This window comes from Microcaecilia unicolor, chromosome 1, assembly GCF_901765095.1.
Source record: "Microcaecilia unicolor chromosome 1, aMicUni1.1, whole genome shotgun sequence".
Classification (NCBI taxonomy): Eukaryota; Metazoa; Chordata; class Amphibia; order Gymnophiona; family Siphonopidae; genus Microcaecilia; species Microcaecilia unicolor.
The window spans coordinates 455,398,889-455,416,047 of NC_044031.1; the positions used below are offsets into that span (position 1 = coordinate 455,398,889).

The 17,159-nt window shown below is 46.0% G+C and overlaps 1 protein-coding gene across 2 annotated transcripts in view; it reads left to right on the forward strand.

The window, feature by feature from the left end:
* The window catches only part of SMCHD1 (structural maintenance of chromosomes flexible hinge domain containing 1), a 735,404-nt gene that overhangs the window by 194,699 nt on the left and 523,546 nt on the right, over positions 1-17,159 (forward strand). For both annotated transcript variants that reach the window (XM_030213010.1, XM_030213015.1), the window contains exons 14-17: positions 6,064-6,177; positions 15,298-15,404; positions 15,489-15,571; positions 15,713-15,826. In XM_030213010.1, the coding sequence (XP_030068870.1) occupies positions 6,064-6,177; positions 15,298-15,404; positions 15,489-15,571; positions 15,713-15,826 (418 nt within the window). The remainder of the gene's footprint in view (positions 1-6,063; positions 6,178-15,297; positions 15,405-15,488; positions 15,572-15,712; positions 15,827-17,159) is intronic.

Sequence of the window (17,159 nt, forward strand, 5' to 3'; positions counted from 1 at the left end):
GTCACATTGGGAGCATCGGTAAGCATGGCTGCTGCTATACTCTTAGACACTGGGAACAGTGAAACATCGAGTGGCTCTTCATCTGCCTCGAGGCCTCCTGCTGTGCAGGGTCCCTGGGACCGTCCATCGTCGGACCCAACCCAACATGTGGATTCAACGTCCTCTTTGGCACCAAGAAGCCTTGGTGACACGCTTCGGGCGAAGGCCAAGAAGCATTGTCATCAGTTGCCCTAGACGTATGGTGGTGGGAACTCCAGGGCTTTGAAGAATTCAGCACCTGAGAAGCATCGGTGCCAGGAGTGGACCAATTTCCCCTTCATACTGGAGGTGCTGATGGACCAGTCTCCCACCAGGCAAGATCCAGCTTCCGCATTAACACCAGGGGTTCTCCAACCTGCGCCTCAGCCGGCACCCCAGCCTTTTCCTGTGTTGGCACCTCGATGAGTGCATCTGGGCCTTGGTTCCTGAACTGCTGGATAGCCTCATGCAGTGGGTTGCATCAGGGGTGCTTGCACCTACCTTGCTGACCATTGCGGCCCCACTTGGTCCTCAGCCTGCGATGCGGCTTCCGACACCAATGCCGCATGCAGCTCCAGTGTCAACTGCCGCCCAAGTTGGCACTCCCTTAGCGTGGTTGGAGGAAGCTTCTTCGGAGTCAAGGCGGGAACCAACTTCTTGGTGCCATTCTTGAGGACATGGTTCCTCCACTTCGAGGCAGGTTCAGTCTCGACACTACCATCAGGAAGCATTGTCTGACTCCAAAGAGGAGCGCTCATGGGATACAGAGGAGGATGCAAGGTAGTTTTCCTCTGAGTCCCATGGAATTCCCTCTGAACCTCCCCTCCTCCTGAGAGCCTTTCATTCCCTTCTTTTGTTAAGGAATTGGCTGATATTCCCTTTCCTTTGGAAATGGAGGACAAGTCCAGGGCCAAGATGCTCGCGGTCCTGGACTACACGTCTCCTCCTAGAGAGGCTGCGACTGTCCCTCTCCATGAGGTACTTCAGGAAGTCCTCGTCAGGAATGGGGTGTCTGTCTAGGTCATGCCCAAGAAGATCGACACCCAGTATTGGATCCGCAGCACAACTGGTTTTGATAAGCCTCAGTTTCCTCACAATTCCATGGTGGTGGAATCTGCTATCAAAAGGGCTAGGAGGTCCAGGGACTATGCCTCGGTGCCCCCAGGTAGAGAAGCTAGAACCCTGGATTCTTTTCAGAGGAAGGTGTACCAGGCTTCAATGCTCATCTCCCAAATACAATCATACCAGCTGTTCACGAGCATCCATTTGCAAAACTCGGTGCACAAATTGTCAGACCTGGCTGAGACGCTCCCTCTAGAACAGGCCGAGTCATTTTGCTAGTTGGTCAAGCAGCAGAAGGCATGTCAAAAGTTCTTGGCCACGGGCACTTATACTTTTGATGTGGCATCCAGGATCTCTGATCAGAGTATAGCAATGCACAGACTCTCATGGCTGTGTGTTTCTGACTTGGAACATTCTGTTCAGAAAAGGTTGTCGGAGAGGTTTTTGAGAGACGGTCAAGGAGGTCGCTGACCAAATCAAAAAACATACTGATACCGTCTCTTCTGTCTCCCGCCAGGCATCCACCTGTTCAGCTAGGATGACTTCTGGCAAACCAAGGAGGAGTATCTATTACTATCAAGAGGCATAGGTGCAACCCCTCAACTCGCCTGCCTGTTCAGGCTTAGCCCCAGCATGCTTGTTCACGTCAACAGCGTGCACCTAGGGACCCTGCTGCTCCCCAGTCAAAGCAAGGGACGAGCTTTTGACTGGCTCCAGCAGAGCATAGCCACAGTAAAAGTGTCCATTCTGGATGACTTGCCTGTCGGGGGGGGGGGGGGGGGGAGGCTGAAGTTTTTCTTGAAAGGTGGCCACTTATATCCTCCGACTAGTGGGTTCTTCAAGTAGTCCGTCTCAGATACGCTCTCAATTGGTATCAAAAATCTTCAAATTGCCCATCTAGAACTCATTCATTCAGGTCTCAGCACAGGCAGGTACTTGCAGAGGAACTCTCTGCTCTTCTGAAGGCCCATGCGGTCAAACCCATTCCACCAGGGGAAGAAGGGCAGGGATTCTATTCCAGGTACTTCCTTGTGCCGAAGACAGGGGGGATGTATCCCATCCTAGGCCTAAGGGCCCTGAACAAATTCCTAGTTTGAGAAAAGTTCAGGATGGTTTCTCAGGGCATCCTTCTCCCAATGATTCAGGAAGACGATTGGCTATGCTCTTTGGACTTAAAAGATGCATATACTCGCATCCCGATACTTACAGCCTACAGGAAGTATCTTCGATTTCGGCTGGGAACACATTGCTTTCAGTACAGTGTGCTGCTGTTTGGCCTCACATCAGCTCCCAGAGTCTTCATCAAATGTCTAGTGGTAGTTGCAGCATCGCTGCGCCGACTGGGACTTCATGTGTTCCCATTTCTCGACGATTGGCTGGTGAAGATAACATCTCCGGACGGAACTGTGGAGTCCATGCAAATGACTATTCGGGTGCTCAAGCTACTAGGTTTCTATTTATTTATTTATTTATTTGCTACACTTGTACCCCGCACTTTCCCACTCATAGCAGGTTCAATGCAGCTTGCATAGTAATAGGAATACAAAGTATAGTGCAGAGAAAACAGGCTAAGCTTAGCATAGTAATGGGGAAGTGTAGATAGGTAATATAATAAGGGAGAGGGAGTAGAGGAGGTAGAAAGGTGCTGGTTTTAGGTTAGATTGAGATAATAAAGGGATAGGGTCAGGGTGAACATAGGGGAAAAAAATTTGCGAAGGCGTAGTCTGAATCATTGCCATTGTCGTAGGATCAGATGATGAATAGGTGGATTCGTAGGGTTACGTTATGGCGTTTGGATAAGCTTTCTTGAATAGATGGGTTTTCAGCGATTTTCTGAAGGATAGGTGGTTTTTAATTGAGCGAATGGGTCTGGGTAGGGCGTTGCAGAGTTGACTGCCTTTGAAGGGGAATCATACAAGGATTTATACTTGAGCCCTTTGCAGCTAGGGTAGTGCAGGTTGAGGTAATTCCGAGAGGATTCAGAAGTGTTTCTGGTGGGTAGGTCGATCAAGTTGGTCATGCAACTCGGAGATTCTCCATGGATGATCTTGTGAATCAGTGTATGAACCTTGAAGTTTATTTGTTCTTTAATAGGGAGCCAATGAAGCTTTTCACAAAGGGGTGATGCACTCTCAAATCGTGATTTACCAAAATGAGTCTGGCTGCAGTGTTTTGGGCAGTCAATTTTAAACTACCCCAAGTCCCATCTTCTCCCTGTCCAGTGATTGGAATTCATAGGAGCCCTGCTTGCTACTCAGAAGGTTCGAGCCTACCTTCCGGAGATGAGAGCAGACATTCTTGTCACACTCGCTTCCAAGATTCAAGCCTCTCAGCAGGTCACGGCTTGGCAGGTGTTGAGGTTGTTGGGCCACATGGCTTCCACAGTGTATGTTACACCCATGACATGTCTTCACATGAGATCAGCTCAATGGACCCTTGCTTCTCAGTTGTATCAAACCACATGGAGCCTGGAAAATGTCATTCAAGTTTTCCCAGAGCTTGTACGCCCTCTTCAGTGGTGGACAATTCGCTCCAATTTGACTCTGGGACTTCCATTCCAAATTCCTCAGTCACAAGAAGTGCTGACAATGGATGCATCTCTCCTGGGAGGGGGGTGGGGTGGCTCATGTAGATGGGCTATACAGAACCAAGGTGTTTGGTCCCTCCAGGAAACAAATCTTCAGATCAATTTTCTGGAACTCTGGGCAATCTGGAATGCTCTAAAGACTTTCAGAGATTGGCTGTCTCATCAAATTGTACTCATTCAAACAGACAATCAGGTTAATGTATTATACTAGTAGGCATGGGGGCACTGGATCACACCCTCTGTGTCAGGAGGTTTTCTGGATGTGGCATTGGGCTTGCCAATATGGCATATTCTTCGAGCCACTTATCTGGCAGGCAAAAACAACATCCTGGCTGACAGACTGAGCAGGATAATGCAACCCATGGGTGGTCTTTCAATATGGGCATAGCCCACAAGTTCCTCCAAGTGTGGAGCACCCCCTCAGTGGATCCTTTTGCCACTCAGATCAACCACAAGGTCCCTCAGTTCTATTCTAGGCTTCAGGCCCATGACAGACAAGCAGCAGATGCCTTCCTCCTACATTTGGGGACAGGTCTTCTGAATGCATATCCTCCCATACCTCTAGTAGGAAAAACTTTGTTGAAACTCAAGCAAGATTGTGGATATCCTCTGAAGAACCGTGGAGATTGGAGTGTTTTCCGACCCTCATCACGCAGAATGAGGGATCACTTCTACATCCCAACTTCCAGTCTCTGGCTCTCACAACTTGGATGTTGAGAGCCTAGAATTTTCTTCCTGGGTCTTTCATAGGGTGTGTCCTTGGTCTTGCTTTCAGGAAAGACTCCATTAAGAGGTGCTATTCGTTCAAATGGAGGAGGTTTGCCGTTTGGTGTGAGATCAAGTTCCTAGATCCACTTGCTTCTCCTACACAGACCCTGCTTGAATACCTTCTAAGCCTATCAGAGTCTGGTCTCAAGATCAACTCCGTAAGGATTCACATTAGTGCAATTAGTTCTTATCAGTGTGTAGAAGGTAAGCCCATCCCTGGACAGCCTTTAGTTATTTACTTTATGAGAGTTTGCTTTTGTCAAAGCCCCCTGTCAAACCTTCACCAGTGTCATGGGATCTCAATGTCAATCTCACCTAGCGGATGAAAGCTCCTATCGAGCCACTGAATTCCTGCCATCTGAAGTATTTGACCTGGAAGTCGTTTTCTTGATGGCTGTTACTTCCGCTCATAGAGTCAGTGAGCTTCAGGCCTTAGTGGTGGATGCACCTTATACCAAGTTTCATCACAACAGAGTAGTCCTCCACATTTACCCTAACTTCCTGCCGAAGGTGGTGTTGGCGTTCCATCTGAACTAGTCGATTGTCTTTTCAACATTCTTTCCCCGAACTCGTGCCCATCCTGGTGAAAGCAGCTTGCACACCTTGGATTGCAAGAGAGCATTGGCCTACTACATGGAGCGGACCAGGCCCCACAGACAGTCCGCCTAACCTTTTGTTTCTTTTGATTCTAACAGGATGGGGGTCGCCATAGGGAAATACACCATTTCTAATTGGCTGGCAGATTGCATTTCCTTCACTTATGCCCAGGCTGGGCTGGTCCTAGAGGGTCATTTCATGGCTCACAATGTTAGAGCTATGGTTGCGTTGGTAGCCCATGTGAGGTCAGCCTCCATTGAAGAAACTTGCAAGGCTGCGACGTGGTCTTCAGTCCACACATTCACATCACACTACTGACTTGAGCAGGAAATCGGACGCGACAGTCTGTTTGGGCAGACTGTATTGCAGAATCTGTTTGGGGCTAGAATCCAACTCCAACCTCCTAGGCCCATTTTATTCTATTCCAGGCTGCATTCTCATTCAGATTGTATATAGTTTCAGGTTTATCTATGTTATATCCTCGCCGTTGTGAGGCCCAGTTGACCAATGTTTGTTGTTTTTGGTGAGCCTGGATGCTAGGGATTCCCCACTTGTGAGAATAAATAAGCCTGTTTGTCCTTGGAGAAAGCTAAGGTACTTATCTGTAGCAGGTGTTCTCAGAGGACAGCAGGCTTTGTGTTCTCAGAATCCCTCCTATCTCCCCTTTGAGTTGTCTTCTTTTTTCTTTATTTTTGCTGTAGTATAAAATTGAAGAGACCGCGTTCGTGTGGTGGGCGGGATGGCATGCGAAGTGGAGCATGTCTTGTGCTCCACAAAGCTCTGTTTATACTTTTGTAAATCCCGGACTGGGCGACGCAGGTCAGTGTCACCCACTTCTGAGAATATTAAGCCTGGTGCCCTTGGAGAACACCTGCTACAGGTAAGTACCTTAGCTTTGTGGAGTAATATATGGACTTAACTGCATAGAAGGAAGGCAGTTTTCTGACAGCCAATTAGCACAAGTAGAACACTTTGAAATTTGTCCTCTGTTAGTGGAAAAATATTATTTTTATTTATTGTTTTCATTTTAGGTGAAATCAATCAAAACAGTTCCCATAATCCATGGAAGCATTGTTCAGTTTCTTCTATATGGGGATCATGATGGAGATGTGTATGCTACTGGAGGAGAGGTTCAAATTCACGTGGTAAGGCAGTTAACTGTGACATGTAAACAGTTGTCATGCTTTTAATATAAGATGGTAATTTTAGATCCTGGATTCATAAACCCTCCATCGTTGTCTGTTAGACTATGGTGCTCATTTTTGAAGCAGATGGACATCTCAAAAATGGCCAAAAAATTGTGATTTTCGAAAGACAGAATTTGGACATTTTCCACTGCAGTTCATCCAGTTAACAAAGGTGCATGTTGGTGTGTTTTGGGCAGGACTAGGGCAGGCCTAAAATTAGGATGTGTCTCAGCAATAATGGAACAGGAAGAAATGTCCAAAGTAAAAAAAAGGACATTTTATCTAGACCTGTTTCAAACACGTCCAGGTACAAAAAGGTGCCTTGATGAGCAGCTGACCACTGGAGGGATGAAGGCATGATCCCTCCATCTCCCAGTGGTTACTGATCCAGTGGCGTACCAAGGGTGGGGCGTTCCACCCTGGGTGCACACCGCTGGGGGAGGGGTGCAGGAAGCTGCCGTATGGCTGTCAGCTCCACTGGTTCCCTGCTCCCTCTGCCCTGGAACAGGTTACTTCCTGTTCCGGGGCATAGGGAGCAGGGAACCAGCGGAACCGACAGCCGCGCGGCTGCTCCCAGCAGGCAAGATTGCACTCTGGGGAGGGGGTGTTGATGCACTGAGGGGGGGGGGGGGGTGCTGATGCACTGAGGGGGGGGGGGGGGTGCGCAGTGGTGAACCGCCCTGGGTGGCCGCCGACCAAGGATCACCGCTGTAGTGATACCTCTCCAACCCCCATAAGAAGTGAAGGTGAATACCGGGCTCTAAGACAGCTTCTAATATTACGGCTATTCCTAATAGAACAGCAAGCAAGTGTAAGGCGTAGCCTAATGGACATTGCAGTTTACTTTGCACAACAGGACCCAGGTGTAACTCCAACTTTAACACTTAGATTTCTGTACAAATATGTGAGCCTTCTGGATCATAGAAATACCTACTGTACCTGAATGTATAAGGCATCTGCAAATGTGATGTATATTGTAGTGGTGTCTTTTAGGCACAGTAGGTTTTTTAAATCTGTTCTGGAGGGCTCACAATAACATACAAAGGAATTAAGGTGGGATTAGTACCTGGGTCCCATTGTTTAAAATCCACTGCACTGACCACTGTTCTGTCCCTCTGGAGGGACGTCTGTGTGGCCATTTTTGTACAAATGATGTTAGATATTTTGTGTTTGCTTTTTTTGCATCCATATTTTGGAGTTCATTTTTTGAAAATGGCTATTCATTTTAGACGTTTTCAGCACAAGAACATTCTTGCCTATTTTCAAACTGGAAATCCTGATGTTTTTTCTGTTCTAAAATGGCTGTGAGATGGGCAGGATGGATGTTTTGAGCAGGACTTCCCAATTCTGACTTGGATGTTTTTGGTTTTGTTTTTTTTATTTAAATTCCCCTCCATGTCTGTAAAGTCTTTGTGCTAATAAAATAAAAAGAAAAAATATTGTCAAACCTTTATTTTCTTGGGAGCTGCTCCTTATTTGTAACACACAAACATAAGGTCTTCCATACTGGATGAGTGTTCTGTAACATATCCAGCATATATTTTATCTAATCCTTTTTAATCCACTTATGCAATTTTCCTTCATGCTGTTTTGTGGCATTGAGTCCACGTTTTATGTGCATATTAATCTTTGATTTATAAGATATTTAATTTTTGTACTTCTGTGATCCTTTTGAGTTAGAATAAGATGGTATACTGTCAGTCTGATTTGAAGGTACAGAAAGAGTCGATGCTAAAGTTTTATGCTGAAAGTGATTTGGGAACAGGATTGGCTAAGTACAAACTATTACATGGGCCTCAGAATTCTGATTTGTGTTATGTAAAGGATTTGTATCTCACCAAATCACTAATCAGTCAGGTTCAAAGTGGATAACTCATCAAATCTACAAATAATATATACTACTACTACTACTACTACTTAACATTTCTAAAGCGCTACTAGGGTTACGCAGCGCTGTACAATTTAACATAAAAGGACAGTCCCTGCTCAAAGAGCTTACAATCTAAAGGACAAGTGAATAGTCAGTTCGATAGGGGCAGTCTGGATATCCTGAAGGTGAGAGTTAGGTGCCGAAGGCAGCATTGAAGAGGTGGGCTTTAAGCAAACACTTGAAGATGGGGAGGGAGGGGGCTTGACGTAAGGGCTCAGGAAGGTTGTTCCAGGCATAGGGTTAGGTGAGGCAGAATGGGCGGAGCCTGGAGTTGGCAGTGGTGGAGAAGGGTACTGAGAGGAGGGATTAGTCCTGTGAACGGAGGTTTCGGGTGGGAACATAAGGGGAGATGAGGGTAGAGAGGTAGTGAGGGGCAGCAGACTGAGTACATTTGTAGGTAAGAAGGAGAAGCTTGAACTGAATGCGGTATCGGATTGGAAGCCAGTGAAGTGACCTGAGAAGAGGGGTGATATGAGTATATCGGTTCTGGCGGAATACAAGACGTGCAGCAGAGTTCTGAACAGATTGAAGGGGGGATAGATGGCTAAGTGGGAGTCCGGTGAGGAGTAAGTTGCAGAAGTCAAGGCGAGAGGTAATGAGAGCGTGGATGAGAGTTCGGGTGGTGTGTTCAGAGAGGAAAGGGCGAATTTTGCTGATGTTGAAGAGGAAGAAGCGACCGGTCTTGGCTATCTGCTGGATGTGTGCCGAGGAGAGGGAGGAGTCGAAGATGACTCCAAGGTTGCGGGCAGATGAGACGGGGAGGATGAGGGTGTTATCAACTGAGATAGAAAGTGGAGGAAGAGGAGAAGTGGGTTTTGGTGGAAAGACGATGAGCTCAGTCTTGGACATGTTCAGTTTCAGGTGGCGGTTGGACATCCATATATAAAAATTAACAATCGGCGCTTACAAACTTGGTAAAAAAAATGTGTTTTCAGCTGCTTTCTAAATTCCGTATAAAATCGAAATTAGATGAAGATTTAAAGATAAAAATTCAGATACTAATTGCACCATAACCAGAAGACATTTCATAGGCAGATTTAAACATCAGTCCATTTATCAGTGGAAAAGAGAAAGTTAATTGTTCACTAGTTCTGCCACTTAAAAGTTGAAACACAAAAACCCTCAGGTGCATCACCATTCAAAGTTTAAAAAAAAACAAGCAACAAAGCTTAAATAAAATGAGTCTGAACAGGAAGCCAATGAAGACTGACAAATAAAGGGTGGCATGATCAAATATTGCTTTCCTAAATATCAGCCTACTAGCAGTGTTTTGAATTCGACAAAGTTTCTTCTTAATTTTCACTGAAATACTAGAATACAAAGAATTATAGTAATCCATCTAGAATGGTTGACTGAACTAATATTCTAAAATGTTGAAAAAAAAAAGTAGAACAAATTAAACGTAATAGTTTCAATTTATAGAAAGACTAGCCGTTAAGCCCGTTAAAACGGGCGCGTATTGGAATGTTTTTTTCCCAAGGCCCCCCTCCCGTTGCAGCTGCAAGGCCCCCTGCCATCCTCCTTCCCTGCCAGCTCCAAGGCCCCCTCTGTCCCTCCCTCCCAGCTCCAAGGCTCCAGTCCTCCCCCCTTCCCAGCTGCAAGGCCCCCTGCCCTCCCTCCCTCCCAGTTCCAAGGCCCTCCCCCCAGCTCCCAAGGCCCCCTTCCTTCCCTCCCGCCCAGTTCCAAGGCCCCCTGCTCTCCCTCACAACTGTAAGGGCCCCATTCCCTCACAACTGTAAGGGCCCCCCTGCCCTCCCTCCCAGCTCCAAGGCTCCAGTCCTCCCCCCTTCCCAGCTGCAAGGCCCCCCGCCCTCCCAGTTCCAAGGCCCCAGGCCCTCCCCCCCAGCTCCCAAGGCCCCCTTCCCTCCCTCCCTCCCAGTTCCAAGGCCCCAGGTCCTCCCCCCCAGCTCCCAAGGCCCCCTTCCCTCCCTCCCTCCCTCCCAGTTCCAAGGCCCCAGGCCCTCCCCCCAGCTCCCAAGGCCCCCTTCCCTCCCTCCCAGTTCCAAGGCCCCAGGCCATCCCCCCCAGCTCCCAAGGCCCCCTTCCCTCCCTCCCAGTTCCAAGGCCCCCTGCTCTCCCTCACAACTGTAAGGGCCCCCCTGCCCTCCCTCCCAGCTCCAAGGCTCCAGTCCTCCCCCCTTCCCAGCTGCAAGGCCCCCTGCCCGCCCTCCCTCCCAGTTCCAAGGCCCAAGGCCCTCCCCCCAGCTCCCAAGGCCCCAGGCCCTCCCTCCCTCCCAGTTCCAAGGCCCCAGGCCCTCCCCCCCAGCTCCCAAGGCCCCCGGCCCTCCCTCCCTCCCAGTTCCAAGGCCCCCTGCCCTCCCTCCCTCCCAGTTCCAAGGCCCCCTGCTCTCCCTCACAACTGTAGGGGCCCCCCTGCCCTCCCTCCCAGCTCCAAGGCTCCAGTCCTCCCCCCGTCCCAGCTGCAAGGCCCCCCACCCTCCCTCCCAGTTCCAAGGCCCCAGGCCCCCCCAGCTCCCAAGGCCCCCTTCCCTCCCTCCCAGTTCCAAGGCCCCCCCTGTGCCTTCTTCCCAGCCAGCTGGAAGGCCCCCTTCAGTCCAGCCCTCCCAGCTCCAAGGCCCCCCCTCCTTCTGAGACCCCCCATGTCCCCTCCCCCCCCAAGGTAGCCGCTACCGCCCCCCCCACCCCGGAGTCGCCACCACCCCCCCCCTTCACCCGGCCCTCTCTTCATTATTCAACTCACAGCAGCGCCAAAAGAGCAGCAAGCAGCAGCTCCCGTTGGCCTTCCTTCACTTCCTATGCCTCGCCCTCGTGTGACGTCACGTTGGCGAGGGCGGGGCACAGGCAGGGAAGGAAGGCCGACGGGAGCTGAAGCTGAGCTGCTTGCTGCTGTTTCGGCGCTGCTGTAAGTTGAATAACGAAGAGAGGGCCCGGGCCGGGTGAGGGGGGGTGGTGGCTGCTCCGGGGGGGGGGGGGGGGGGGGCGGTGGCGGCTACCTTGGGGGGGGAGCGGTAGCGACGTCAGCGGTTCCCTCCCTCCCCTTCCGCGCAGTTTCCCTCTCTGTCCCGCCCCCCTCATCCCGTCATCACGTCTTGACGCGGGGGCGGGACAGAGAGGGAAGTCTCTACTGCGCATTTGCAGGTGAGTCGGTCACTTGCCATTTATAGGTTTGATCTTTTGACAATAGCATTAATCTGAGGATCTATACTTAAAGAGGAATCTAGTAGCACTCCCAGTACTTTAGAAATTTGGTCTATTTTAAAATAAGAGCCGTCCAACACTTTAGTCTGAATCAGGAGTGTATTCCTGCGTCAGTTAAACAGTAATTTAGTTTTCTCTGCCATCATACCATGGCTAGAAGCTCAGTGCCACATCCTGAGGGCTTCTTGACACAAGATGTTTCTATATTTTATTCTTGTATGAAAGATACTGACTTAAGAGGATATTCTGATGACCATTGTTTTAACTTTTTCAATAGCCCTTATCAAGGTTTTAGTCCACGTAGTTAGGTGTAGATTTACAGGAAGCAGAAAGATATCATCCGCATAAGAGTAGTTTTTCTCTAAAGGAATTGATCCCAGTGAGCTCATGTAAATACTATACAAAAGCGAAGAATTTAGGGACCCTTGAACTCCACAAGGAGAAGTCCAAAAGAAAGATGAGTGTGTGAGTGATTTTTCAGGCATCATGGTAGGGATGTTTTTGGACCTATGCTCACGGAGCAAGTCAGTATCTTACACCCAAGAATAAAATATAGGGAAAGGGAAATGGGACTTGATATACCGCCTTTTTGTGGTTTTTTTGCAACTACATATTATACTCAGGTACTATTTGTACCAGGGGCAGTGGAGGGTTATGTGACTTGCCCAGAGTCACAAGGAGCTGCAGTGGGAATCGAACTCAGTTCCCCAGGATCAAAGTCCACTGCATTAATCATTAGGCTACTCCTTGTGTCAAGAAGCCCTCAGGTTGTGACACTGAGCTTCTAGCCATGGCATGACTGTAAATAATTAGAATGTGACTTATTCAACCATACTAGGAAGTTTAGTTTATTGTCATTTAATATACCGCCTTTCATAATACCAAATCAATTGCAATAAGGAAAGGAACTCCACCTATGAAGAAAAAGAGAAAATAGTAAATAGCATCTGAAACGAGAAGTAGTGGAAGAGAAAAGTAAGGAGCACCAGAGTTAACCAGGCAGCCGTTCCGAACAGCTTAAAAATAGAAGAATAAGCTAAGAAAATGCTTTAGTAAATAAGTGGGTTTTCAGGGTAGTTTGAAACGTTGGTATGATTGTTCATTGCGGAGGGTAAAAGGGAGAGAGTTCCATAGGGTCGGGCTAAGTTAGAAAAAGGCAGAGTGACGTGTATCTTGAAGTCTAGTATGTGACAGGGCTGGGATAGAAAGTTGGTTAGCTGTTGAACGCAGGACACGTGAGGGTCTATAGGGTATAATTAAGGAAGAAAGGTACACAGTGGCAACAGAAAGAAGAACTTTGTGGGTGAGTATCAGGCTCATATATTTATTTATTTATTTGTTGCATTTGTATCCCACATTTTCCCACCCATTTGCAGGCTCAATGTGGCTTACAATATTCCGTTATGGCATTCACCATTCCAGAGTAAAAGATACAATTGGTGTTACATGGAGTACATGGATGACAATATAGAATTAAGCTTACAATGTTCCGTTATGGCATTCGCCATTGCAGAGTAAAAGATTCAATTGGTGTTACATGGAGTACATGGATAACAATATAGAATTAAGCAAACAGATATAGCGAGAAAATATTCAGAGTATAGTTGGTGTTGTGTTATAGTTAAATTATTGCTCGTTGTGGTATGCCTTGTTTAATAGATAGGTCTTCAGAGATTTACGGAAATTGATTAGCTCTTTAACAAGGCATACCACAAAGACCAACAAATGTGAACTTTTCCACATATATCCAGAATAGACTTATTATATCTGCTTGTTAGACTACTATCATGTCTTATCATAATCATGTAACCCAAGATTCGTCTGTAACACTAAATATCTATCTTGTCATGTATTTCCACTATTCATGATGTATTGTAAGCCACATTGAGCCTGCAAATGGGTGGGAAAATGTGGGATACAAATGCAATAAATAAATAAATTTGTTTTTAAGTTAAGTGGCAATGCATTCCACAACTGCGTGCTCATGTAGGAAAAGCTGGACACAAGTGTTAGTCTATATTTTAGTCCTTTACAGCTGGGGAAGTGTAGATTAAGGAATGTGTGGGCTGATCTTTTAGCATTCCTGGGTGGCAAGTCATCAAGGTCTAGCATGTAGGCCAGGGCATCTCCGTGAATGATTTTATGAACTAGAGTGCAGACCTTGAACATGATACGTTCTTTAAGTGGAAGCCAGTGTAGCTTTTCTCTTAGGGGTTTTGTCGTATTTTGTTTTTCCAAATATGAGTCTGGCTGCAGTGTTCAGGGCTGTTTGAAGTTTCTTGATAATATGCTTTTTACAGCCAGCATAGAGTGCATTACAGTAGTCTAGGTGACTCAAGCACCATTGACTGCACCAGGTTGCGAAAAATGACCCTTGGGAAGAAAGGTTTTACTCTTTTTTTTAAAGTTTCCACATTGAATGGAACATCTTCTTAGTTGTATTCTTCACTTAACTTTCAAGTGTGAGATTGCAATCAATGGTAACTCCAAGAATTTTCAGAGTGTCTGCAACGGGAAGGGAAAAGTTTGGTGTGGTTAAAGTGGTGAATTTATTTGTGTTATGTTGTGAAGTAAGTATAACTTCCTATATAAATACAGAACTCAGTTGTTAAATGTAAGCATACATCTTTCAAAAAGGAGGAAAAACGCCTCAAGAAAAAGCTTCTCCCACAGCTGTAAGTGGGATAAAAGCTATCGTTTCATCATCATGGGCGATACAAAAAACCTCCTGAATTTAATTATTTTTTTTATTTTATTTTTGCTTTTACTATTCCTTTTACCACAAAAGAAAAATTTCACCCTGCCATCCAAATTGAAAAGTTTTTACTTAGCTTAGGCAGACTATAAACTCTCTCCTTTCATGACCGAAATCAAACTGTGGTCAACGGGTCCAGTTTCACAATACGCTGCTTCAGGACCACAGCTGTTCAATTATATATTTCTCAACGGTCATCTTTCCTAGATGAAGGAGAAAGAAAAAGAATAATAAACATAAAAAGGTATTATCTTAACTTATTCATCCTTTTAAAGTATGACTATCCTTACAGCCCGTTCAGTATGCCGACGGTCGCATGACTGGCAATTCAAATTAAACATGGCGGCACTTTAAATAAAGGACATGACGTAAGTATAAGACATTGTGTTTTTTCTGCATTAAGTTTCAGCTGAAATGCATCTGCCCAAGAATGCATGATTTGGAAGCTTTGGTTGATGTCGTTGGTGATTTCCTTTATATCATGTTTGAACGGGATGTAGATTGTGATGTCATCTGCGTATATGTATGGATTGAGGTTCTGATTGGATAGTGACTTGGCCAAGGGTGTCATCAATAGGTTGAAGAGGGTTGGCGAGAGGGGAGATCCTTGAGGGACTCCACATTCAGGTGTCGATGGGGCTGATGTACTTGAGTTAACTGTCACTTGGTATGATCTTGTGGTCAGGAAGCCTCTGGTTATCTGGTTAAGGCAAGGAGGAAGTGACCGGCTGTACAGCAGATCACGTCCTCCTTCTGCGCTGACTTATACCTGACTGATTTTATGTGAACCGCAGGAGGAAGAAGTGACCTGCTGTGCAACGTTCACTTTCTCCTCTTCTTGTCGCACGAGCTGCGCTGGATGGCCCAACAGTTGGCTTGCACAATTCAGAAAAAATTTACAACTGGCTTTCTTTTGAGCCGGCTGCAGCACACCCACTGTGCATCTCCTTCCGCAGTACCCCTGTGAGTTTGTCGCCGCGCACATTTTGGAAACACTGCTCTACACTATTTCTGTGCAAGGAACTGGATGAGGTCACCCACTTTTCATGCCCAAGAAACCATGGTTTACCTATGTTTGCTTTTTACTAACCTTTAACATGGAAAGGAACTGTCTTAAAGTAATGCAAGACTGTGACTTATACTATTTATCTATTTCACATATTCTTAGGAGTATTGTAGTGGCTATGAAATGTTATTGTACTGTTTCAATGTTTGACATGTTCATTTTATTCAGGAACCTCAAGCATTGTATGATGAAATGAAAAGTATTCCAATTATAAAACTGGACAAAAGTATGCCTACCAGTGTGGTTAAAAAGTACATAGAAGATGAACTAGCAAGGTATGATACTTTTTAAACAAACTGAAATGTAAACTGTACTTTGTGAGTTAGTGTAGGCAACTTTTGTTTCTTCTTCTTCTTTAGACTTCCAGATCGATTATCAATAACTTGGCCTGAAGGAGATGAATTGATTGCAGATCAAGCAATACGTGCTGGCACTCCAATAGGTACCATTGATATTTTCTTTGATAGCATTTTCAAATCAAATTTTTTTTGTTTGTGTGTGTGTTTTCCATGTGACAGTTTAATCAGATTTAATTGCCCTTTTTATCTGATTAACAAATGGATGGCATTTATTCACTCTATAGGAGCATTACGAATTGAAATACTGAACAAAAAAGGAGAGGCCATGCAGAAATTACCAGGGACAAGTCATGGAGGGTCAAAGAAACTACTTGTGGAACTCAAGATTATTCTACATTGTGAGTATATTCTGGCAAGAACTATACACTGACGAATGGGCAACTCCCACAAACTCACCCCAATTTCTACAAGAATGGGACAACAAATGTACAGCAATACTAGACAGTATAGCTCCGCTCCAAACTAGATCCTCAAAAAGAAAAAACTCAATACCATGCAGTGGCGTACCTAGGGTAGTTGACACCCGGGGCCAGTCATTTTTTAACACCCCCCCCCCCCCAAATCCAGTACTAGGCATACCGAGAATACAAAACATCAGGACCTATAGAGCGATTCTACCATACCATAAGCAGTAATTTCTACGAGTCACACAAGGAAAAGGAAAGCATCTTAAACACTACAGTGAGCACTAGAACATCAATTCACCTATTGTAAAATGAAACCAGACAGAATAGTACAGATCGTAGATCCTGCACAGTCATTGCCAACTGAAAGCCATGTCTTTTTCACAAACACAGATACACCCTAATCCACTATAGAATAAGTAATCATAAACTTTCTATTTAGACAAAAATTAAACTGAACCCCCAATGCCAGACTCTGCATGCAATGCAACACCCCAGAAACAGAAAATGTCCCCTAGTACTGTGCAAAATATAAAGACAGCAGATGTAAATTTGAAAAAACTAACACATACCAATCACCACTTTACAAATTAACAAATAGAAATAAAACAAATACAGAAAATAAAATAATACCATTTTATTGGACTAATACATTTAGCTTCCAGAGGCCAAAATCTCCTTCCTCAGGTCAATACAGTATAGTGCTGTTACATTATCCTATCCTGACGTGAGGAAGGGGGTTTTGTTCTCTGAAAGTTAAGTCAAAATGTATTAAAATTAGTCCAATAAAAAGATGACCTTATTTACATGTTCTACTTATAAACATTTATTAACACAGCTACAATACTATATCCTAAAGCAAAATAATTAAAATATATATTTACAGTTTGTTGTCTCTGGTTTCTGCTTTTCTCATCTTCTTTTCACTGTCTTCCTTCCATCCAGCATGTCTTCGCTCACTCTCTGCCATCCAGTGTCTGCCCTCTCTAATGTCCCTTCCATCCAGTGTCTGCCCTCTCTCTCTGCCCCTTCCATCCACTGTCTGCCCTCTCTCTTCCTTCCATCCACATCTGCCCTCTATCTCTGCCCCTTCCATCCACCATTTACCCCAGTCTGCCTCTTTCTCTCTCCCCCTTCCACCCACCATCTGCCCTTTCTCTCTGCCCCTTCAATCCGTCTGCCCTCCCTCTCCCATCCATCCAAGATCTGCCCTCCCTCACGCTCCCCACTTCCATCCAGGGTCTGTCCCCTCTCTCTCTGCCCCTTC